Source organism: Rhinichthys klamathensis, unplaced genomic scaffold (genome assembly GCF_029890125.1).
Source record: "Rhinichthys klamathensis goyatoka isolate OS25496 unplaced genomic scaffold, OSU_Roscu_1.1 h1tg000019l_1, whole genome shotgun sequence".
NCBI lineage: Eukaryota > Metazoa > Chordata > Actinopteri > Cypriniformes > Leuciscidae > Rhinichthys > Rhinichthys klamathensis.
The window spans coordinates 4,579,168-4,605,922 of record NW_026606570.1 but is presented as its reverse complement, the minus strand read 5'-3'; the positions used below and the strand labels follow the sequence as shown (position 1 = coordinate 4,605,922).

General features: G+C 38.6%; 1 protein-coding gene across 2 annotated transcripts in view; it reads left to right on the top strand.

The window, feature by feature from the left end:
- pappab (pregnancy-associated plasma protein A, pappalysin 1b) overlaps positions 1-26,755 on the top strand; it is a 140,638-nt gene that overhangs the window by 49,010 nt on the left and 64,873 nt on the right. For both annotated transcript variants that reach the window (XM_056236508.1, XM_056236503.1), the window contains exons 8-14: positions 2,280-2,408; positions 2,606-2,697; positions 9,064-9,260; positions 13,811-13,918; positions 17,036-17,171; positions 17,296-17,509; positions 19,828-19,996. In XM_056236508.1, coding sequence (XP_056092483.1) covers positions 2,280-2,408; positions 2,606-2,697; positions 9,064-9,260; positions 13,811-13,918; positions 17,036-17,171; positions 17,296-17,509; positions 19,828-19,996 — 1,045 coding nt within the window. The remainder of the gene's footprint in view (positions 1-2,279; positions 2,409-2,605; positions 2,698-9,063; positions 9,261-13,810; positions 13,919-17,035; positions 17,172-17,295; positions 17,510-19,827; positions 19,997-26,755) is intronic.

Sequence of the window (26,755 nt, the reverse complement as noted above, 5' to 3'; positions counted from 1 at the left end):
ATGTCATGAGCTACCACAAATTCCAGCGCAGAGGCTTGAAAAATGTTGTTATCGTCCTTAAACACGACAACAGGAAGGTGCTGTGACAGATTGCAACATCGGAATTGTTACTCTTGTGACTATAAACTTTCATTTGAACGTTGATTTCATTTCCAACATTTCATGTACTGTCTCTTTGATATAAAACGAGTTTATTTTTAAGAATGATCTCCTCTGAGTGTTTTAAGTGATGCACAAAAGCTCCAGTTGCTCAAATAAATGATTATGATTTCACAAACAAACAGCCTCGCCGCAAGTTCGTAATGTAGCCACAAGATATTGATGGCTAAATTGATACTTACTCGATTTAACGGGCAAAATATCCTTTCCTCGTTGTGGAAGCCGAGCCAACGGTCTACCTCAGGAGTCACTGTGGCTGTTAAGGATAGCAGCAGTACTCTTTTAGCTTTGCTCTGCCTCTCCACAACAAACATGTCTTAGAAAAACACAGCCACAAGACCACATTGCGGGCCAAGATCTTCCAGCTCCTGCCTTTGGGGGTTGGCTCAGACTCCGCGTGCAGTTCTAGCAAAGTGTCCTCTGGCACTCGGCAGTTCTCACACCACTGAGGCTCTCTGACCCATATTTGACTGTTTGGGAAGTCTGCAGCTGGAGGAGCTTGTGGGGTTTTAGAGCCTCATGGTGGAGCTGATTGAGTCGAATATACCTGAACCAGCTGTGAGGCTTTCCGCACACTGCGCAATCCCTCCAAGTTTGTGTTCCTGCAGGCGGGAAGTTAAAGCGGTGTAAAGGATCTGAGAAGCATATGTGCAGACAGAGGTTTAAGGGTTGATCTGAGTCGCGATTAAAATGTTTTCGTTAACCCGAGCCCCATGAGCGGCTGGGTCGATAGCAGGAAGATTTAAGGACTGGTAATACAGACAGATGGGCGTATTGTCCGAGAGAAAAGTACCGTACCACCGCCTCTGCCTCCCCAATTGATCCTGCGCTCCCTTAACCGCCATTCTCCGTTGCTCTATTCTTGTTATTTCATTGTGAGGTGAAGATAAATAGATTAAGAGAGGAAATGCATTTTATGGGATGAGGGGGTCTTGGGTTATTTGGGTGGTCTGCATGCCGAATCCTACGCTGCTTAATGTTGAGCTTAGGCTATGCCTTCATTAATCTGTATAGATTTGAAAATGACATTTTCATTGTGTAAAGCATAATAAAAACTCATTGAGAGGATTTCAAGAGACCAGACATATTAAAGTTATCGATTAATTAGCTAAATATATCCCATGACTTACTGCTGCGTCCAGGTCACACTCAATGGCCGTTCCATGCATGGCCTAAAACGCAATTGCCCTCGTGCTTTACAGCAGGACAGCAATTGGAGAAGTGTAATATGAAGATTGTACAAAGTAACATTTATCTTTAACAACGCTAAATGTGACTAGCACATACCAGGCACATAAACACACAATATACCTCTATCGTCAGATGACTATACCTGCATCATCGTATTCAAATACCTCCATTTTCACAGTCCATAAATGCCATTAACCATTTGGGAAAGCTTCTTCAAAACGCTCAGTATTTTCTGGACTAAAATGCCATCTCTGTGTGGACAGAAGGCCAAAATGTAGAGAAAAGATGTTTTCAAATGTATCCGGATCAGTGTAGATCCCGGCACAGATGATGACTGGAGCTTTACTTTGCGCTGTTTCAGCTGAGTCTTGTGCTTCATGTACCTGAAGGCTTGTATTACAGTCATGACGAGTGCCGAGTACAGCACGCTTTGTACTCTACATAGGGTCACATTACAATAGCCATCCTTTCTTAGCATCTAATTGTTGGTTCTTGAGGATGAAAGGAGAGTTTGCTTTGCACAAAATCCCTTAAATTAAATGGACTGTGTGCTTATTGACTTATATAATGGCAAACACTAAACTGTCCCATAAACACTCAAAAGCAATTTTCAATCTCTCAGCTGTAAATATTTAAACAGTGTTACTATCTTAACAAACATAGGTCAGGGTAAGCAGATTGCTATTAAAGGTTTGATAAAATCATTTATTATTTATTACATTATAAATGTTTTACTGTCATTTTTTTATCAGTTTAATGTGTCCCCAACTAGCTGAATAAAGGCGTTTCAAATTTGTATGCAAAAATGAATATGTAAGGCCCCCGCAACATTTTATTCAACTCCATTTTTTGGAATGCAGGCTTCCATAAACCACCCCATAATTTGCAAGTTTAAAACCATATTAATAGCTCTTGTTTATGTGTTCCAGGGACTTAAAGTCTGATGAAACGTACACCTACCATGTGCTGACAGTATCTAGAAGAGCAGAGAGTGAACCATCTCCACCTCTCTCTCACCAGCTGGGCTCACCCTACTGTGGAGATGGACTCATCCAAAAGTCAGTTCACTCTCTTTACTCTCACTGCATATGCAGTGAACTTGAATGCAGTGCTTACACACTTTTTTTCTCTCAAGTATGCAGTAACATAATACATTTATTTAAAAAAATAAAAAAATGCAACTATCTGCAATGTAGCAGTTATGTTAATTGTGTGATGTAACTCTTTTAATGACTTAAATGTGTTTGCCTTTCAGATATCTTGGAGAGCAATGTGATGACATGAACTTCGCTAATGGAGATGGCTGCTCAATCCAGTGCAAGAAAGAGCCGTTATTCAACTGTGTTGGTATGTGACCGTAAACTATAGGTAGAAATGTTAAAGGAATAGTCCATAAACTTTTCTTTTTTTAGCCTCTTGTCATTCCAATCCATATATGTTTTTTTTTTTGGGGGGGGGGGGGGGGGGGGGGTATGGGGGGGGGACGAAGGGAACATTTTTGAAAAGTCTATGCACAGCTCTTTTCTGTTCAGTGACGTTCAAAGACGTTCCGAAGGCTTCAGAACACTTTTAGTTTTTTCCCCCCTTGGTTTGGGAACTTGACAGACTGTCACAGTCATCGTCTGCACCAGTCTGTCTTCGTCTTCACTACACTTCCCAGAATCCTTCTTGTCTCCACACCTGAACTCACTCCCTCAACTACCCACCTGTTCATCGTCATCATCATCTGTGTCACCTGTCCTCACCTCGTGTTCATTAGTGTCTGTATTTAGTTATCTCTGTTCAGTCTGTCTTTGTCGGTTCTTGTCGATGTTACGACGTCTATGTTTCGTGAGTGTTAACGCCCGTTTCACACATACTCCGTGTGCAGTGCGTATGCGGTCCGTGTTGCGGTGCGTATGCGGTACAGGAGCAGCACGCACTATAGTGCTTTCACATATGCTGCGTGCGTTTGCAGTGCGCAACTGATCCGCGGCTGTACCACAAACACATTTACTCACTATTTGTATTTCAAAAAATCATCAATCAAATCAAGTTATCAGCAGCAAAAGTTTTTGCCTCCAGTGCAATTCTCTTTGTAGGCCTATTCACGTTTAAAACACAATTTAAACAACGTATTATTCAATGCATTACTTTTATATTGGCCTAGATTATATATTAAGTTGCTCAAGCAAGTGGTAACATTTTTAACCATGTACTTATATTAAAATCGCAAACATTTTAAATTAAAACGTAAAATTGACAAAAACAGCAGACTCATACCTTTTCTTTTGCATAATTCAAATCTGTATACAATAAATCTTGCATGTCACAAATAACTTGTTTTTCCACCTCAACGAATGAGACGAGTGTCGGTCATTATGTGGCCTTGTTGAAGTAAATTGTAGCCTTCTTTGATTTACCCCGGTCTTAAAGTAAAAAGATGACTGTGAAAAAAGTAGTATTTAATTAAATGCATTTATGGTTACATTTTATTTAATTAAATACATTGATGGTGAGATTACTACATTTTATTGAATTAACTGCATTTATGGTGAAATTACTACATATTCAGGTCAGTCTGTGTTCATTTTGACCACGAACCGTGCGCTGTCACTTTAATTCATCGTTTGCAGCACAGCAAAAATAGACTCGGTGCGTAAACGATCTCTGCACTGCTGTATACGCACCGCAACTGGAACGGAGCGATGGACCGCATCCGCGTGCAGTGTGAAAGCTCTAACCTGTTAACATGGGTACGGAAAAAAATACGCACCGCATACGCACTGCAAACGGAGTATGTGTGAAACGGGCGTTAACCCTCTGCCTGTCTACACCTGTCTACACCTGTTTGTTGTTTTTGGATTTGTAAGTAAAAGTATTTTTAGTGGAACCATTTGCCTCATCCTCTTCCTTTGCCAACACAACCCGTGACAGAGACGTGGTCAGACAGTTCTATAACTGTCATTGTATGGAAAAGATATGGATAACGATTCTTCAAAATACCTCCTTTTGTGTACGGCAAACAAAAAAAATGGGTTGAGAAAATATGGGTTGAGAATGACATAAGGCTGAGTAAATAATGACAGAATTTTCATTTTGGGGTGAAATATTCTTTTAATGCTTATTTATTTATCACTATTTCAACAAGAAAGTACAAGAAAGTAGATGTATAATAAAGTATATAAAGCGTATAGCATCAGTTTGATTGAAGTTTTGCTCCAGCACCATTTAGCTGTATTGCTCATTACTTCTCAGCGCTCTATTGATGTCAGTTCTACCCGGGTGTCCTGCCATCAATCTCATGGCTTCAGCCTGTCATCAGTGTCACATAGTGTCCTACACTGACAATGCGTGAAAGACCAAGAAGTTCTGTCGTGCTATCTCTTTATAGCACAAAACGTGTTAGCTGGTTGTGATGTTAATGGAGTGCTTTAAGTTGTGAGCTAATCAGTTCTGTCAAAACAATTGGCCGCATAATTGGGACCCTCTTACAGACATTTAAGTCCCCTCACAAAAGACTTTACTCTTTGCTGTAGAGCTCTAAGATCTGCCTAACGAGCACTAGCAGACCTTTGTGGCACTTCCTGTTAGCAGTAATGCAACAATCCCCTTTTATTCTAAACGTGTGGACAGAAAACTGGAGTGGAGTAAAAAAACACAGAGAGAAGAAAAGAGACGGCAAAGAAGGACAGATAAGAAGGGCTTTTGAAGTTCGCTGTTGAATGTAGCCAACATTCATCTAGCTGAAGTCTTGTCTGACCTCTAGGACACCTCTAGAAGTCTGAGGTTGCACTAGTACCCGACAGTGCTTAATTGGCAGTTCCGGCTTTTTTTTTTTGTGGGGGTGGGCGGGGTGGTATGTAGGTTCAATGAGTTTGCATCTTTGGCTGCCTTAAAGAAACCGTTGACACAAAATGAAATTTTGTCATTTACATCAAAAATGCACAAAAGAAAAAAATCACAGAGACAAATTATATGAGTTAATATTGTTGTTGTAGTTGTAATATTTCAATTTATAATTTTTCTGTTATTATTCTGTAAATTCAGTTTACAAACATTGTCTGAATGATTTGTTTATACATCAGACTGATCCATATTCTTGAAGTCATCTCACTCACAACAGTTAACTCACTGGATTAGAAAATATTCCGTGAATAACGACTTTTCAGTCTGTTCGTCACATCACATTCGTTTTCTATCACATGGCTTCAGAAAACTTGAAATAAAGCTCATGAGTCACACCCCTCTCCCCACCCCACTCCTGGCTGTCTTTTAAAAGCAATTTAATCAATTATTGCTTTGATGCAAATCGATGAGAAATCGAAAATCGGATGCATGAATCTGTGCACTCTGATTGTGGAGAAAGATGCTTTGTGATTTTTTTTACGTTACTCCAGTCATTGCGCGGCTTTGTCCTGGAGCGCATATTGTTTTCAGTGAAACACGTGATCAACGAAAAACGTTGCTTCACTTTGTGTGTCGGATTGTTTGAACCCAGACCACTACTGGGTTTATGGAAGTTTAAGTCCATTTTCTTTTTTTAGAAGCCTATATTACATTATCAGTAACAGTAAACAGTATAAAAATAATAATAATTAGAGCACAGTTTGCTTGCCTCAAACAACTCTGTTGGTAAATAGTATTATTATAATTATTGTTGCTGTTACATTTAATTTATTGCCACACTTTATTATGTGAATTATATTATCAGAAAACTTAACATTTAGCATTGTCAGGCTTTTATTTGTGCTTAATGGATAAAACAACGGAGTTGTGCTCAACGGACCTGCCACAAGATGGCACTGTTTTCGACACTCTTGATGCTTCGAATCTTTTCCCGAAACAATCAGAGAAAAGCTTAATTTCTCCATCATCCCTACTCAATAGTTTTAGGCCTTTTTGTAGATGTTGCAATCAAGTTTAGTTATTTTCAAGGGCGTTTAGTCATTTTGAGCCTGATTTTAAACATGAACTATCTGTAATGTCATTTTTCGCCAATGAAACCAAACTAAACTAGCCAATCAGATTTATTTTCACCCATCCCCCACCAATGTAGACACATTGCACACATTTGACTTTACAACACACAAACGCACACCTTAATTGTATCCTCATTCTCTCTTGCTTCCTCAATATCATGAGTGTACACCGATAGATTAATAATCAATTCAAAAAGAATGTAAAAAATAAAACGCCATTAATTACCGCACCGCTATACTGCTGCAGGTGTCACTGGGTCCAGGCTGGTTTATGTTGGTTAGAGCTGGAATCGTGCTGGTCAAGCTGAGGACTAACATAATCGTGCTCAAGCAAAACTGAGCTGGCAAAATCCCATGCTGGTCCCAGTATGCAAAACAAATCTGCTGGTGACCAGCAATGCTGGATTTTTAGTAGGGCATGGATACATTTTATGACACTTTGAAGCTTGAAATCTTCAGTCTATGAAATGTGTATTGTCTATTATATTGTTGAGTATCACTCACTTTTCAAAAATGAACAAAACCAAAAACAATTCTTGATTTAATGACCCCATATATCCTGGCTGGATACTCTCGCATACTCTCTAAATAGGTACTTATTTTAAATAAGTAATTACTTCGCAACTGCTACAAAAGTACACTCTATGTAGTATAAATATGTGTAGTATTATGAATGTATTTCAAACATACTAAATTCTCCATGTTGTCACTGTCATATGAACTACCAGTTGCTTCACTGCCATTCACAAATCCTCTCCCGTGGCCTCATGGGATAGTAAAGTGCCCATCGTATGAACACTTCACACAATCTTGGCCGTTAGTAGTAGGTCAACCAGTGCATTGTTAAAAAAAAACTTTTGCTTTCCATTGAAAAAAAAAAATGTAGCTATACATGTTTGGAAGGGCATGAGGGTGAGTCAATGAAGAATTTTTGGTTTTGCCTGAACTATCACTTTAAATAATAGCCACTGACTTTCAGCATATTCTACTTGCTTTTCTACATCTTTGTGTGGAAAGTTGGAGCTCTCTATGTCACTTTCAACAACGTAGACCTCAATTTTTGGTTGGTTGCTTTGTCCAAAATAGCAGAACGCTTGACAGAAATAAAATGTCTTATCACAGCTTCTCAGCTAATACGACTCGCATTTATGTTGAACGAACCCCAAGACAAAACTCTGATCAAGCAGAAGGGCAAAGATCTATGGTTACGTCAGCCTTACGCTTATATTTTCCAGCATTGTTTTTAACGTGTCACGCGAACCGTACGCAGTAACACATTGTTATTACAGTTCTTTTTTAGTACAGGAAGTGATGTGACAAGGTGCAGCATGGATCTTACTGCCCTTTACACATGGTAGCTTCCTTTGAATGATGTACTGTGGCTGCTGTGCGCCTGAGGATGCCTATAACTTTACATAGTCTGTCCTTGTTAATATTCTTTGGAGCCTGCTGGGGAAAGAGTGTTTGATTTGATAAGTGAACATCTTGCAAACATGTTTCCTGACTGCTGTTAGCATTGATTGACACCTAGTAGCTGTTGAGTACAAGGATGGCTGGACTGAACAGGTGACAGAACGGTGCAGTTCCCTTAGTGTCAGCTATACTCGTTCAAATTTTGCTGACACCTCAGGGCCTGGGCGAAGGCAGGGATGGGACATATCAGGGCACAAAACAAAGAACAAACAACACAAAACAATATTTCGAAAGGGTAGACCTCTTATTAAAAAGACCTTCACCTGATAATGGCAGTGGGATTTTAATTGAGGGGATCAGTTTGCTGGAAATGTGTCTAGGCTGCTGATACATGAAGTACAGTCATAAAAGATAATCAATCTGTCATCACGAATGATGATTTATGACTGTCCTTGTTTGAAAGCCAGTAAAAAAAAGAGCATTTATTAACACTGTGAAGTAATGCCAAGTAAAACAATGAGTGCTCTAAACAATCTTTATGACAATCTAAAAAGAATGTCCTTTACTTAAATCAGCTGTTTTTTAATCCTAAGAGGAAAAATGTTTTACTCCTGTTATATTGTCACTTCTTTAAAATTATTATTATTATTATTGCAATAATTGATTATTTAAAAATGATTTATTTATTTGCTTTTTTTTTCAGATTGCTAAAGTGTAATTTATTTAGCATTCCCTTTCAATTATTAAAATAGCTTGAAGCTCTTCTTGTTTTTACTTTTTTATGACAGGCTACAGTAAGTGAGATCATTTTAAAACTGCACTTTTAACATCAATATTTTAAACTGTTAAACTTACAACGCAAACTAGTTATTACTTACCCACACAAGTATTTATTTATCAACATTTTTTTGCATATTATTTCAGAACCTTTTTCCCAAGTAAAATACAATCATTCCTTAATCCAAGGCAGATAACAATAAAAAATAGCAAGTGACTGTTCCAAATTTCCAAAAACAGAACAAAAACAAAACAAAAAAACAAAACAAAAACAGCTAGACTATTTCAAATGGGTATAAATCAAGATTTTTCATTACATAAAGCTGTACATAATTGTTTTGAGGCAGATGAGTAGAGGGTTTTAGATGGTCTGAAAAGAGTTTCGCAAGTCGTCCGCCACCTGAATATGTCTGAGAACCACTGGGTTAAGGTTAAGGCTGAGGATGGGATTAACTGCTACCAGCTATAACAGTCTGCTTATCTAAGCATTTGAAATGGGATTTGTATACAGTGGTTCAGTATTGCTCTCATACCCGTTCATCTCTGCCTCTCTCCTCTGAAGATGAGCCCAGCTTGTGTTACGTCTACGACGGTGATGGTGTGTGTGAGGACTTTGAGCGGGAGGCGAGTGTAAGGGACTGTGGTCTCTTTACCCCAAGCGGCTTCCTGGATCAATGGGCCACTGAGGTGCAGGTGTCCAATGAGGAGAAGATGCACTGTCCAGCAGAGGTGGCTGTCGGATATCCTGCAGTGACGAAGGTGAGACCACATATCACTGCGTATGCTTAAAGAGACACTGGCCTGGTTTCACAGACAGGGTTTATATTAAACCAGAATGAGGCCTGGACATTTAAGAACATTTAAGTAGCTTATATAAACATGCCTTAGATATAAACATTACTGGTGTGCATCTTGAGACAAAACAATGGCACTGACATATTTTAAGATGTGTCAGTGCAACTTGCTTGTCCGGGACTAGGCTTAAGCCACGTCTGTGAAACCGGGGGATGAACTTTTACAAGCATACCTTCACATGTGCAAATACTGTACACCCTGTAGGATGTGTTGAAGACTCCAAAAAATGTTGATGGCATCATGTCAGTGTATTATTTTTTCCTTGTATTATGTATAGTATGTATATTTTGTATACTACTGTAGTTGTTCTTAATATTTTGAATTGGCTTATTTTTTATATTTTTAATTGACTTTCTTTTTAATTTGAGCTTCATTTTTTGCAATTTTGTTTTGTTCTTTTTAAAATTACTATTTGTTTTAATATTCATTTTAGTACAGATTTAGTTTTTAATTATTTAAAATTTGTATTATCTAATTGGTATTTTTATGATTAAACCTAAACTTTTTTCAGTTAGTTGCAAAATTAACATTTCTCATTTTTAAATCTAATATTATTAAGTTTTCTTTTTTTCTAGTTGTATTTCATTTAACAAAAAAGTTTTAGTTTTAGTTAACTTATTAACGTTAACTAAAATGAAAACTATTACAAAAATATATTAAATTAAATACAACTGGAATTGTTTAAAACTAAATATTATGCATAATTTTCCACTAAACAAATGCTCTCTAGATTGAGAATGTCCCTCCCACTAATATCACCTGTAATCGAATAGCAAGAAGCAAATCATTATGCATGGCTGCAATGAAACTAAAGGCCAATGAATATTTTAAAAAGTCCAATTCAAAGTTCCTGTGAAGTAAGGAAAACACATAAACGCAGGAAAGGAAACCACTTTCTAAGCCATTTTATGTGGTCTTTCAAGGAGAAATGGTGCTTTATTGAAATGAGCAGCTATTATTTATGAACTGAAGTGAACAGAAAAATCTCAGATCTAAAATATTGTGTTTATATTGACAATGAAGTCAGATTGAAATGTGCAGTTTTTCACAATAAATGGCTGAGAAGCACATTCTGTTAAGGAGAGATTTGAGATATTGCTCTAACCCTTCACACATGGAAGTAGTAAAGAATTGGCTCTTTCTGAGGGACGTCTAAAAAACTGTGTTGTTTTACTCCCTGGATATTTCAACATGATACATTTGTAATTTTACAGTTTTATTGGCCACTTCTCTTCCTCCTCTCCCCCCTCTCATGATGTTTGTGGAGCGCGAGTCTCCTGCGCCCGAAATCGTGCAAGCTCCTGAATTAATCATGTCACAAAACTATTCCTATCACGCTGTGCGCAACCTAAGGATTTATGGCACTGAGAAATGCCCATTTTTCACAGTTGAGCTTGAACCTCATTGTTGCTTGAAAATGCGTATTGTGGCTCATAATGGGATATGGTGGCACACAGGTTACAATGACTTTGAATAGTTAGTCTTGCCAATAAACCTTTTTGTGGAGTTTGTACTTTCACTTCATGGTCTTGCAATGTTTTTTTATATGAATTTAAATCCGTTCGAGTTGGAAACAGACTTGCCGCTTAAGTGAATCAGTTGGTGATCAATGTTCTTCACTTGTTGTGTGGCACAGCAGCCAACAGAGTTTCAGTACAGACTCGTCGGACTGCGTACAGTAGTGTACTTGATTCAATGGAGGGGTGGTGGTGGAATGGGGAACAGTGTCACTGAGGTTACTGTAGAGTGCTGAGAGAGAGAGAGAGAGAGAGAGAGAGAGAGAGAGAGAGAGAGAGAGAGAGAGAGAGAGAGAGAGAGAGAGAGAGAGAGAGAGAGAGAGAGAGAGAGAGAGAGAGAGAGAGAGAGAATCGAGGAGCGCAGAAACGAATATCCTCTCATTCTCTTTTTTTTCACCCCATTTCTCCCTTTCTAAGTCTCTTTTAAGCATTACATCAGAATTCTCTAGTTTTGCAGCTAATTTTGTAACGGTTTCATTCAAATTTTATAAGGCATTTAGAGATGAAAAAGATGTTATGAATCCCCCTGCTCCAGTCAGCTCTCTCCCCGCAGAGCTGTCTTAGAGTATTGAATGAAGTGAATTGCCGGTCTCTCAATCTAATTCATGTAATATTACATCACCTCTAGATCTGTGAACTAATGATTCCACTTTGAGAGACAAATTCATTTCTGTCTAGAAAGATTATGTCCATACGAAATGTAAGAATGGCTGGTGAAATGTTTTTAATTGTTTCAAAAATTAAACGATGACACTAACAAAGAATGACCTGTATTAATATTGGTTTCCTACACTGCAAAAATCTGCAAAAGTTTTCACTTATTCTCAGTAAAAAAAGATTGATATTTACAATTTACTTGAAAATCACAGAAAAAAAATGTCAAATATATTTATAATATTAATAATCCAAATGTTGAGAAGTTTATGCTTAAAACAAGAAAAAAAAGTTTGTTATGGGGAAAGAAAAATTTATTTCTCATTTAATGAAGCAAATCAGACAAATTAATTACAGAAAATAAAAATCAAATTTTTCTGTACGTAATTTGAGTCATAAATGTATGTGTAGAAGTTAAAATTAATTTAAAAAACTGAAGTTTGAAGTTATTGTTGATGTTAAACGGAGATAAATGTTTGGAGGGGAAATGCGGTCAATGTAAAGGCCAAACAGTTACCAGCACAGCTTTACTGCTGAACAAGCAGAAAATACCCTCTGGATATACTACCCCAAAAATCCTGGGGACGTCAAATTGTGCAGTGGTAGGAGACAGCACAAGCGATACCACTGCTGCCCTGATCTGCTCCCGCTGCTGTTGCACATACACAAACATCGAACACATAATTAGTGCCATTCACTCTGTGAGGAAGCGTGCAGCTCACCAGTGTCACCTAGCGTTGCAACACTGTCACCCCACAGTTGGGTTCAAGGGGTTCAGTGAGGTTCTCTGTCACATTATTCTACAGTGAAATGAAATACACTCGACACAATTCACCGTGAAACAGGGGCGTAAAGTTTAGAAGACTTCAACTAGGAATTAGCTGTTCAGTTAAAATGCCACTAGAAAAGGCATTTAGATCAGTATTTATCTAAAATGAGCTAATAAAAAAACGGCTTTTACATGAAATATTAGTGAATTTTCATCTAAATCAAGACATAATAGAAATGAGGGAAAAATCAATAAACAAAATGTAACATAGAAGAGTACCTGGTGTTTATTTCTTTTTTTGCTCTGTCCTAAAAGTCTGTCCTTGGATACAACATGACCCTCCCTGTAAGCTTGAATGATTGGTGAACTTCATTCTTACATTAAAAATGTTAATGTGGGTAATTCAGAAACTCAACAGTCGTGAAAGTATAGAGTTCTGGCCAGTTCTAATCCTATTGCGGTGTGCTCACAGTTCTCAGAAAAGAGAGTAGTAGGTCAGTTCACCCTGTTCACTCGGATTTCACTGGCTTTTAGACTGATCTGGAGTGGCACTTTAACCTGGCCACTTGTGGGGCTAATTGTAAACTTAAAGATGGTCTAAATGACCTTTTCATAGAATCAGTAGCATATAATTGTATTTCTGTCATGTCAACTCTCAGGAAATTGGTATGGTAATAGAGATTGGCATGGTGATGGATATGGCAATGTTAAAGCCCCTGTGAACCGGAAGTTACAAACGACTTTTCTCCAGTGTTGTGACGTATTTTCAAGTGAAACGGAATATTGAATAGAGGGCAGGGTTTTACTTTAGCGCTCCTCCTCTCCATCTCTCGCTCATAGCAGACTAATGGTTTGAGGGGAGTTGCCACGCCCTCGCGCCATAGCACATGACAGGAAGAGAAGATAAGTTGTTTCGAGGGGGGAGGGAAGGATAACGTATTTGGTTAAAGATTATAAGGGTACATGATTTTTTTTTTTTATTAATGAAGTGCACAGATAAATCATTTATAATAAACATTACAATATTACATATAAAAATGCGAATTGTAAAATTTGATTTCATGGCGACTTTAATGTATTTGGCAGAGCAAGTACCGAGGCTTGTTACTGCCAATACATTCACAGACATGCTGCTGCTGCTGCACATGTAACATAGATGAATTAACACCTGTAGCAGATCAGAGCTGGGGGAAGGTGGAGGGTTTCTGAAAGCGTGCTGGCGACTGCTAACAGCAACACTACCGGTATTTGTTTGAATGTTGAGCCACAGCTCACTGGTCAGTGATGCAACATCAACCAATCATATTATTATCAATGTTGAAAACAGTGTGTACTGTTAATATTTTTGTGGAAACTGTTATACATTTTTACAGGATTCCTCTTGGAAACATGCAATTTGGACGCACATCACTTGTCCTCAGTTATTTGCCAAATGTAAAATATTCAACAATTTAAATGCTGCATTCAATAAGAAAGATAAAAACAGTAAAAATATAATGTCTTTGTTCACTCAGAGCTGTCAGTCGAAGGTGTTTGACCTGTCACATGGTGTGTCTCAGTATGCTTGGTTTCCTTGTGAGGAGTCTCAGCAGCACAGCTGGACTTCACAATATTGGCTAAAGGTAAGAGATGGCTAAGTGTGGTGTAATTCTGTTTTTACTTTCAGTTGAATAGATTTATGTAATATCGCATCAAGTGCATAAATCAATATAATGATTTGACTTTCCAATATTTCACCAAGTAATACATATTCCTGAAACAACAATCTTATAAACCAATCAGATTTTAAGGTTAGAGTTTGAAACTAATACAACATTATTATCAATCTACAGGTTTCCAATAGGAATCATGGAAAACTTATATTTCATTACCTAGAAATTGCTTTTTATAAGCACAATTACTAAGAAAAATAAATATTTATACTGTAATCACAAATGACTGGAAGAGTCATGAGGAATTAATTTCTCTCCAAATGTAAAAGTAGTTAATGGTAAGGACTAAAGGCTTGTTCACACCAAGAGCATGGACTATAAAAATAACGATAACTGTATAAGTGTCCATACCAACGAACAATATCATTCTGTTTATTCTAAGCATGCGCTGCAGTTCTCTTTCAAGGGAACTCGTGTTGTGTCTGAAGTTAAGGCACTATGGAAACGTAATCAGTCCAATGGCATAGTGGGACGTCATCCCATAGCGCGTGACATCATGACCAGGAAGCTATAAAGCACACCCAAAACCAAACAATGTCAGCTTCTGTGCCTTCAGCAAGCTCTCTGTGTTCAAAATTGCCTGTCTATTTGGTTTTGTTTGTCCCATAGTAATCGACATAATTGTTTACGTCGACGCAGCACTACAGAGGACCACTTTTCTCGAAGTGGTATGGGACTCGACGATGATGTAGGCACGTCTGCTGCTCGTATCGAATCGTTCCTTTTAGCCATAAACAAGATAAAGCTAACCAACTCAATCACAGACTGTTAGGTTTGATGCCAGCTCCATCCAACGTGATACCTTTTGTCCTGCCGTACAGCAGTGGTGGCTCAAGACCACCATGAGGGGTTAACACATTTCGCATGATCAAGGTTACATGCAAGGACCTTCATACCTTGGTGATGTGGAAGAAGCCTTGTTTCTTATCCCAGGGTCCCATGTAGGGAGTACCTTTTCATCGCAAGACTCTTATGACAGATGCTTCCCTCACAAATTGTGGAGCAATCATAGAGGATTGCAATCTCTCATGGCACATAAATTGCTTGGAGATGATGGCTGTTTTTCTGGCTTTGAAACATTTCCTTCCAGACCTCAGGGGTAATCATATGCTTATCTGGACAGACAACACATCGGTGATCGCCTACGTCTGTGGTCATGCCCCCTTTGCAAATTGGTGCAACAGATCCTATTGTGGTCCTAGGGCAAGCTGCTCTCGCTAAGGGGAGTGTACATCCCTGGGTGCCGGAATCAGGGAACAGACATCCTGTCGTGGAAGGGGTTTTGGAGGGAGTTTACCCAGGCGGACGTGGATCTGTTTGTGTCTCAAGAAGCAACCCACTGTCCGATCTGGTTCTCCCTCACGCATCCAGCCCCACTAGGGTTGGATGCCATGGTGTAGACGGAGGTGGCCAAGGCTGCATCTGTACACCTTTTCTCTGATCGCTCTGTTCCTGGGAGCTATATAGTGAGGGTCTGCCGGGACGTAGTCCGTTTAAAATTAATAGAACCATTCTGGCCGGCCCGAGTATGGTTTTCAGACCTGATGTGTCTCCTCAATGGCTCTCTATGTGAGATTCCACATTGGGAAATTGCCCCTTTGGGTAGGGAGTCATTGAGGAGAAACCCGTTGGTGTTACATTTCCTTCATGGTCCTTTGAGACTGGGGCCTGCAAACCACAGGAGGGCTCTGATTTGGGATCTGCCCATTGTCGTGGAAGGCCTGTCGACGGCTCCCTTTGAGCCCCTTAAAGCCGTTGCAGAGAAATGTTTAACCTTGAAAACATTTTCTTCTGTCTCTAAAGAGTGTAGGAGACCTTCAGGCCCGGTTGGTTGCCCGTTCGTGTTTGGAGTTTGCACCTGGCATGGTGAAAGCTTTTCTACACTCTAGACCAGGGTACGTGCCTAAGGTCCCCACCAATGTGGCGCGATCTATAGTGTTGCAGTCCTTTTGCCCTCCTTCCTTTCAGACGTCAGACCAGGAGAAGGAAAACTCGTTATGCCCAGGCAGGGCATTGGATGTTTGCATCCACAGAGCTGCCCTGTAGCGAAAGTCTGATCAATTGTTTGTGTGCTTCGGGTTACCTAGACGAGGCTCCCAGCAACAGATGTGCAAGTGGATAGTCAAGGCTATTTCTTTTGCATATGAGGCATGTGGACAGCCTTCACCTATAGCTGTCAGAGCTCATTCAAACTAAAGTATGGCAGCTTCCAAAGCCTTGTTGTCAGGGGTATCTCTACAATATGTTTGTGATATGGCAGGCTGGTCCTTTCCACACACATTGTGAGGTTCTACGACCTAGACTTGGACTCCACACCGGGGTCTTGGGTGCTCATGTCCTAGGTTGTGCTTGCCAGGATTCACACTAGACAGGCACTTTTCAGTACTGTGGAGTAGGTATTAACATTCCCATAGCGTCTTATCTTCCAACGCAGTGTGAGTTCCCTTGAAAAGGAGCTTCTCAGGTTCCAACTGTAACGATGGTTCCCTGAAAAGGATACGAGACACTGCATCGCCCTGCCATACTTCATGCATGCCTGTGATCGACTTGCTTCGGCCAATCAGATGCTGACATTGTTTGGTCCGGATACGCATTATAGATTCCTGGTCATAGCAGTGTAACATCCGACGCAACATCTTGTTCCCTTACAGTTACAGTTGTTACCTGAGACGTTTTGTCATCTGCCACTTTAAATGCTTGAGCTCTTTAAAGCAGGATGGGTTCTGATTGTCCATCAATGTTTTTATTGTTATTAAAAATCATTCTAAAAGTGATTCCAACGATATCGTTCCTCTATGATGTTATCATTATAGTTGTGGTGTTAACTCTGGTAATAATTTTTTAGAACTTCATCTTCATTGTTATCATTCTTGGTGTGAACTGGCCTTAAGACTAGAGTTAAGAATAGGCTTATGACCGTTTAATCAATAAAAGATGTTGATCCAGGAGCAAATGCTACTTGAAGTCACAATCACCAATAAAGCAATAGAAATGACTGTCAGTGAGCATATTTTCATCTCTCAAAAGGCCTATTACGCCCATCCTATGGTGGCTGCTGCTGTCATTATCCATCTGGCCGCTGATGGAACAGCGGATATCGACCAGAGACAACACAACATTACTGTTCAGCTGGTGGACACTAAGGAGCAAACCCACCCTCTTGGTCAGTCTCACCCCATCTTAATAAAATGTTAACACTCTTTTTACTCCAAGCTGTGTGTTTCTAGAAAACAAAAGTGGAAGGTGAATTTTGTTTTGTATATTGTGAAATGGCTGGATGGTTGTAGGGGACTGGAGGCTGAGCTGCCGGAACAATCCAATGGTGATTCCTGTGAGTCACGACCTAAGCGTTGCCTTCTACCGGACAAAAGCGATTATAGTGAGCTTCGGCTCTCCTCTGGTGGCCATCTCAGGTGTTGGGCTGCGCTCCTTTCAATATTTTGACCCCATCACTATCAGCGGCTGCCAGAGCAATGAAATCTATAACCCCATGGGCCAAAGGTGAGTAGATAATCTACCATTGCTCCCTCTCTTGTCAGTGTAGAGAGTAAATGTTTTGCCAGACCACAGCATATCTAACTAGCGCTGAGATGTGGTCTAAGATCAGATATTACAATATTATAAGTCTAATCTAATAGTGACAGTTTCTGAAGATACGTTGATGACACATTTTTTTTTAATCCTCTATTGCACAATGTGTGTTAATAAATACATTTTCTTCACTTTGCAAGCACATGATGAATGAAAGATGGCAATAAAATTATTAATAATGAAGGGATGACTTTGAACAATAAAAAGCTTTTTCTTGGTCACGCTACATCCTGACAGCTTTTTGTTTTTCACCCATTAAAAATATGATTCACATTTGTTAGTGAGCAAACTTTATTTAAACACATTAATAGTGATATAAATTATTTGTTTGGTATGCGAGATTGCAAATGTGTTTTCTTGTTAAATCATTTAAAAAAAAAAAATTTTCTTGTTTCTTTTTTTTATCTATATTATTTTATTAGTTGTAATCACAGTTAAATGCTGTATCTATTTAACATTTTAGTCAAATTTAAAAACAAAATAGTTTAAGATGGGGGCCAATTTTCTGGCATGTAATAGTTAGTAAAGATTTCTTTGATGAATTCATTTCCATTGTTGCACAGTTTTGCTTTCATAAAGGTGCTGTCACATTGGCGAAAATGTTCTGCTGTCAACAGTATACAGCTCACACAGTAGTCATTTTCAAACCAAGGCTGCATCCGAAATCGCATACTTCCCTATAGTAGGGGGGAAAATAGCATGTGACTAAAGAAGTATGTCCGAATTCACAGTACTCATAAAAGAGTAGGCAAAAAGTACCCGGATTACCTACTACTTCCGGAGAGATTTATAAGTGTGCATACGATACCCATAAAGCCACGGGAGAGGATTTATGAATGGCAGTGAAGCAACGTAACTGACGCTGGTAGGTCACATGATAATTACAACATGGCGAATGTAGTACGTCCAGATTACATTCATACTATATAGAACATACTTCTATAGCTGTTGTGAAGTAATTGCTTATTTAAAATAAGTATTTACTCAAGAGTATGCGATTTTGGAAGCAGTCCAAGTGTAAAGTTTACTTTTTCATGTGACAGTTTCTAGTTAGTTCCTTTGATTGTTCTATTGTCTCATAATAATTATCTCATTAGTTCCCTTTGTTTGATCAATGCATTTATACCCTGAGTTCTACCTTAGTCTCTGTCCGTCTTCGTTTACAAATGAGTTTTGTTGTGTTTCTCCATGTGTACCTTGTATACAGTATATCATTAAAGGGGTGGTTGATTATGATTTCACTTTTCTAACTTTAGTTAGAGTGTAATGTTGCTGTTTGAGCATAAACAACATCTGCAAAGTTAAAACGCTCAAAGTTCAAAGCAAAGGAAGATATTTTCTTTTAAAGAAATTGCTTTTTAAGGACTACAACAAACGGCTGGTGGGGACTACACGACATTCCTTTCGGGTTAGTGACATCACTAAATTTACCCTAGAATTTACATAAACCCTGCCCCCGGGAACGCGATTTATAGATTATCATGAAAGAATATGTTAACCAATGACTTAGTTAACTCCAAATCAGCAACATAAATTCATTAACTAACCATTTCCTGTAGCTACATGTTGTCACTTTTACTTGAGTCTCTCCATCATTGTCTGACTCCGGTTTGAATTTAAAAGGCTAAAAGTTTTTGAAATTTTCAGTGCATGTCTGTGTGAGCTGCTAACACACACAAGCTCTTGTAGCTCCGCCCTCTGTGCCGGGAGCAGCAGCTCATTTGCATTTAAAGGGACAGACACACAAACTGTGCGTTTTTTCTCACCCTCAAAAAGTGACAATTTTAACATGCTATATAAAAATATCTGTGGGGTATTTTGAGCTAAAACTTCACATACACACTCTGGGGACATCAAAGACTTATTTTACATCTTATGAAAAGGGCATTATACCACCCCTTTAAAGCCTGTTCCAGTCTATTCTCCTTCATGCGATTCATTAATTCAACCAGCCTGTGATGCCAAGCTTTCTGTTTGTCACGTGACCAGCTTGTACAATTCCTTTTTGACAGGAAAATCTAATTGACAGGGGGGAAATCCAATTGACAGGATTTCCCCCACGAAAATTTGCAGAATAATGGTAAATGTGGCCGCAACTTAATAGAAGCAATAGAGGGTTAAAGTAAAATATATAATTGCTGTGTAAAAGGACATTTTACCCAGTAGGATTGATAAGGTCATTTAACTTTATATCATCATAATACATGGTAATTTCTGTAATCCCTCAGTTGCATTCATTACTCGTGTGATGCCATTGAATGTCAGAAGCCGATGGTCAGTAATGCAGAGATGAAGTGTAACAGTCCTGGATACTTCAATGGAGCTCGCTGCACCATCACCTGCAACCGAGGATATACGCTGAAAATACACCGTGATGATGATATCATCAAAACACAGGTAATACAGTTTCATTAATTCCTTTTTGTATATTTTTTTGTGGATGTTACGGTACACTGTGTGTGTAAGTGTGTGCTCACTCTGTGTTTTTCCTGCAATAAAATGTCTTACAGTATTTTGACCAGGTTTCATAGAGAAGCACACAACACAAACATACACAGCCACACTCGCACACACAGCGGTTTATATTAATTTAAACAATAATCATTGACTCATGCCCTGACCACATACAGAGAAAGTAGCAGTAAAGATTTATGGCTCACGTAGGGTTTGCTAACCAAACTGTGAGACGGTAAGTGAATGGTCACAATAGCTGGCGCTCAGGCCAGTGGGCTCTGTTATTGGCTTGATGTTGTTTTTATGTCTTTCTCTCTGCCTGGAACTGCTGGATGTGTTCCCCATGTGGTTCAAATAAAAAAGAAGCTGTAGATTTTTCATAAACATTACTCTCACTCTCTCCCTTCCCTCTGACTGGAAGTTTTTGTGTTGTTGTTGCTGTTGTTATTGTAATAGGCTAGAAAAACAATTTGACTGAACAGAAACCTCAAAAGTCATCTGTGAGTGATGGAAAGGAAGTTTCCTTCCAGAAATCACTGTCTGGCTAACACAGACACACTCCGTTTTTCTTTTTTTTTTCTTCCGCATATGGCTGCATCCTTTTGTACTCACATCCAGTGAGTTTATCTTGCTTTTGGAAATTTCCTAACAAATTTGATTCTTCTGTTTGGTTCTTTGTAATATTACATTTACAAATAATTGTCCCATTTACATATTTAAAATATATATATATATTAGCAATAGTAGACATAAAAAATGCACCGCCATTCAAAAGTTTAGAGTTGGTAAGATTGTTTAATGGCTGTACTTATTTGCAATTTATCTGTGAAACCATGATACATTTTTCAGGATTTTTGGATAAATAGAAGTTTCAAAAGAATTGTATTTAATTTAACATAAACATAATTTTTTTGTAACATAAATATATTTACTTGTAAATAGTCACTTTTGATCAATGTAATGTGTTATTTTTGAATAAAAGTATTTATGTCTTTTATTTTTGAATAAAAGTATTAATGTCTATTAAAAAAATCTTAATGACCCTAAACTTTTGAACACTTGTGTACTGTAATACCAGTCAGAAAATCCTTGTTAAACAGAACTCTCAGCTCATTTATTAGTCAGAAAGTGTGATTCATTGAGTTGAGGACAATCAGTTTAACCAATTCAGTTTGATTTCACCCACTGAATTCAGCCATTTAATTAGGTATATTTTGCCAGACCAGGTGCCGTAGAACAGTTTACTAGTTAATTATTTTTGTCTTCTGATGTCATAAAAATGTCTAGCAAATCATTGGTGTCCATTCACAAGTCCCATAAGGCTCTGTCTTGTTTCTGCATACCTGTTCATGAGGGTATGCTTGTGTTTTGCGTGTGTGTGCCTTGCACATCTGTTAATTGAGCTTACATTTTCTGGTTCACCGCTGTTTGAACGTGTGAAGAAAGTGTCAGAGTGTAGTCAGTCAGGATGCAATTTGTTCGAGTCTATTTGACATCAAAATAGTGGAGCGCCATGCTCAACCGCCACCACTCTCCCCGAAGACTTTAAGGCACAGCCACGGATCAGTGGCACTGCAGATCTGCCAGCCCAGTACGCTCTTGCTAAGCAACGGGCAGCGATTACTGCAACCCGTTGACCTCGGTCCTCCACACAAAAGGCCAGTGGTGGCAATGGCAATCCTTTACCCCACTCCACCTGGCCAAGTGTTTCGCACTGTACTAACTCCACAAGCCCCCAGCCATCCTTCACCCCACCCATTAACAAAGAACGTTTTGGGCCATTTGCTGCTCAAGCAACTCTGTTCTGTTTTCCAGCGCTTGTTCTCTTGTGATATTGACAGAAGGAGAACAAGGGGAAGAAAGAAAGGGGAAAATACTAACGTTAAAAAAAAGACGAGAAAGTGCTGTGTGTTCTTTGTAAGCACTTGGGCTCTACTGTATGTTGGGTGGGTTTCTGCCAGAAGCCGCAGTCGACTGAGAAGCTTGGCCTGTGAGTTATTACGCATTTGGAAGGAAAGCCAGCAGGCAGTTTTTCTCTGCTTTTGGGAGGGCTCAGCTTATTTAACAGCGGTGCACATTGGGGTCCAGGGCTGGGGGCTTCAGGGGCCATTGGGGAAATGTTTAGTCCGGTTATGTAAGGTAAGAGGGGATAGTTTTCATAAAGATGGCCACGGCTGTTACAGGAACTGTAGTAGTGCTACATTTACAACACTACACTGTAAAATTAAAAGAAAAAAGAGTTCTGAAATAACATTGCACTGCTTTCTCCATCACTTACTGTATCTTTTTAAAATGCACTCATGATCCCACCCATATATATTTTTTTAAATATTTCTATTTAGCTTTCATTTATTTTTATTTCAGTTTTAGAAATTTTAGTACTTAAACTTCTTTTCAGTTAGTTGCCAAAACAACATTTCTAATTTTCAATTACGTTTTTTAAGTTCCCTTTCGAAGTGGAACTTCGACGCTATGGGGAACGCCCTCAGCTTGACCAGTGTCAAGCATTTGACAAGTGGCAGAAGCATTTATTAATTATTTTATAAGTCTTTGATTCATAAAGTACCTGGTTTAAATTATTTAGTTACACCTATAAATTGTAATGCTCCTATTTTGAATTTTAGATAACTAATTCTAAAGTACATTATGATAATTTCATCTCTTAATAGTTCTAGTATATTTATTTTTTACTAGGGAAAATATGATTAAACTTGCAGATATTTTACTTGTGTTTAACATTTTGCATGGTATGGCCCCACCTCCACTTAATGAGTTTATTAGACAAAATTATAACTCATCTACTAGAGCCACTACTAGAGGGGATTGTTTAATACCATAGAAGAAGTGCTTTTGGGCAGTCAGCCTTTTATTATAGAGTTGCACATAACTGGAATACAATACCTACAGAATTAAGACATTTTACATCTTCTAGTTCTTTTTTCTGCATCTATAAAACGTGGTTATTAGATAATCAATAAGGTCCTCATGATTTGGATTAGTATCTTGTTTCTGTCTTATATTTAAAGTAATTTTGTATTTGTGTTAATATGCTCTGATTATGCTTATGTTTGCTGGAATGTGTTTTTACATGATTTTTTAAAATGTTTTATGGACTTGTGGATTTTTCTTTACCATCGACCTCCCAGGGACTACAGATGAAAATTAGCCTGGTATGGTTTTGAACACGTGGATGTAAGAGTTTTCGTCAGTGTGTTCCTCCATGTAGGCGCTACCTTACACCAGAGGACTCACACAAGCTTTGTGTTATCTGTCTCTACCCTGAGCAAGCACGAGCAGCTTTTGAGGGAGCTGGATGTGCCCACTGTGACAAGTTCACGGTAAAAAAGCTATGATTGCGTTTGTCTCACTTTTCGAGGAGGGGGAGGGGGTGGGGGGGAGAAACAATTGCCTGGCTGTGCCTCGCTGTTCTGGCCCTGCTGCTGCTGAGGCAGCATGACGACTACACTCGTAGGGATTGCAATTTGAGCTGGCCGAGGAATTCGGCGAAGTAGTGAATATTTACCAATCTCGTTAGACGAGTTCAAGTGATCTTCTTGATTTAGAAGCTCACTCAGTGGGTTCTTCTGATCATGCAGAAAGCATGTTGCTGGCGCCAGACCTTCATACTGAGGTAGAAAAGTCTTGGAAGTAACCATACTTGGCTCGTGCCTTTCCTTTCCAGGGTTGAGTAAGCCGTCTTCACTTAAGGCTCCAGCCTTGCCCTCAAAGCTGTGCCAAACCACCACGTGGCTTGTATGTAAGGCGTATGTGGCAGCAGGCCAGGCCGGTGGTGCTCTGTAGAAGCATCCTCTTTAGAGGCCTAGGTGATGTTAGCTTGGGCACACCTTTACATGCCCTGCTTTCATTTGCCTTCCAGAGTCAGTGTAGCATATTGGCCTACCTTTAGAGTAAGAGCAAAATAAATGAGACTAAGGCACCTTACTCCCTGAATCTCTTTTATCTTCCCTCCCTATTCACTTTTGGGTCTGGAAGCAAGAGTATCTCTCTTGGGAAGCGCTCTACTCACATTTATTTGCCAAATGAACGTGAGTAAGGTACTTTGGCTCTGAATAGGGTTTGAAGAGTCCTGGTTAAGCCTGGCTCAAAATCTATTAACCCTCTGGGGTCCAAGGTGTTTTTGGGGTCCTTGAGATGTTTTGACATACTCTGACATTTGTGCTTTTTTCAGTTGCTTATAAACATATTACTGGCAAAGGTGTAATTACACTCTATTTAGCACACACAGGGCTACCATAATGTGTTATCAACATGTATGTACATTTTTGTATTTTTGAGAGAATATTGTTTATGCGTAGTTATTGAAAAAACTAAAACTTAAAGTTTCTGAAATAAGGCCACAAAACACATACTAAATATCTGTCCACAAGACTTTTGACTAATGGATGTTGTCGCCTAGAGTTTTTTCTTCAAAATGATCTGAAAATCATCCTGTCTTATCATTCACATAAAACAATAGATTGGTTTAAATTTAAAAATGATGTTTGGAAAGGCAATATACGCAGGGGTGTGACCTGCTGTGATTCACACCTGAGAAGACAATGGGCCCGCATAATGAGCGCATAATGGGGCTGCATACTAATGACCCTTTCATTCAGGTGTGTCACTGAGCCACAAGAATGCAATGACAATATATATATATATATATATATATATATATATATATATATATATATATGCCTATATAATACAAAATTGGTTCACAGTTCCAATTATTTATTTATTTTGCAAATTGTGCTTGCAAATTGTATATCAAATGTAAAAATTTCTAGTAATTGTGCAGTTAATTATCATACTGTTTTTACAGAAAGTTTGGGAATGTATCCCAAATGTGTCACTAATAAAACACAATACAAATAATTTAAAGAGGAGGCTTATATTGAGCTTTTAAGATTTACCTAAGATTTATTTATATGTAGCCTACATATATTTTTGCTATTTTAATAAAAAGGTTACAATTACAACAACAATTAAAATTTTAACTATATTTCAAATGTAATCTTTCTTTGTATTATATACTAAAGTATACATTTTATCATACATATTTCACAGTTGCGGATTAATTAGTTTGAATATAGCTTACAATCGAACAAACACTATAATAACATCTTATAGCAAACAAGCTTATTTGATGTGGCAGTATTTTACAGTAAAAACGACATCTTGTCTTTCATATGTAACATATCGTTTTTTTATGATTTGGACATATAAATGTTAATTTGCAGTTTAATACGTTGCTTATACAAAAATATTTTATTTCAACATATTTCAGTCGATTTTTACTCATCTCAGTATTGGAATATAGTTAGGTAAAAGCTGTTCATTCATTCACACACAAAAACGCGATTCAAACAGTCTTTTTGTTTACAGACACTATTCCATATCGCGATTAGCACAAAGCACTTGAAAATAAAGAATGTACCTATTTCCTCGGCTGGATCCATTGCTCCTCCAAATGAAACTACCTGTAGCCTACTTCTGAGGTAATTTTTTCCAGGATTATTATTAAGATAGTACTATTATTCCTCACAGCGTCGTAAATCTGAGTCTCTTTCGGTGGGTTATTATCCAGCTGATGTGGGCGTGGATCGCCTCAGAGCATTTGTGTTTGAATAGAGCGCGCGCTCCGTGGGCGTGGTCAAATTAACTTTAATGAGCTGAGACGAGAACGACTATCATCTCTCTCTTTTCGTACAGATTACATAAAATGAGAACAATTTTTTTTTATATAAATTACTTCATTTAAAAGAAGATAATTCAGGCTTCATGCCTGTGTGCCTGTATACCTGTTTGACTGAGTATTTGCAGAGTTACAGATGATTTTTCGGACGCGTTTCAGAATGGACTTCACTGACAGAGAGAACGCAGAACGCGCATCATGTTTATTTTTCTTTATTAGGCGAAAAGCACAACACTTTGTTTTTATTATGAGGTTCCACAAAAAAAATACAAACTTAACAGGATCGAATGATGTACAACACTTATATGTAAGATCAAAATTAACAGAGTAATTTGAGTCTCTTTTGCACTGATAAGGAAAAAAGTGAGCTGGTATCGCCGGCGAGACCGCCGACCCCAGAGAGTTAACTGTTGTGCTTCTGCCTGATTGCATCTCCCTCTTTCCTTATTAAAAATGGGAATGCAGTCTTCACCTTGGTTCATGGTGGTTAGCCAAAGTGGTAAGTGTATTGGGCAGACGGTTTGAGGCCCTGCGCTTAGTCACCCTCCTTCCCCACAGAAGAGTAAGGAGTAGGCTTCCCCTTGTATGGGCAGCAATAGGAAGGTTGTAGCCTGGTGGCTAATTGATAAGGCTTTGGTCTGCTCTTGAAACACCCCATAGATTTGAGTTGGATGAACAGAACCATACTGATGAACTCATAGGATTCATTTGGTTTTTTGTTTATTTCCCTCTCCAGTTATTATAAGTAGGCATATGTTGGACCTAGATAGAGTGTCTTTACTGATGTCAGCATTGAGCTAATCTCCCCCAATCATGTTGGGGTCTTAAAGTAAAATATAAGCTCCCCTGTGGTCCCCTCAAGGTTTTGTGATAGAGTGGTGATAGAGTTGTGGTGATAGAGTAGAATGCCTATTAAATGCTGTACTGTTGTTTCCCTTAGGCTCCCCCTGTAGGGCAGCAGTTGTAAGGTTGTAGTCTGTAGGCTATTTAGGAGCCTCCCATTC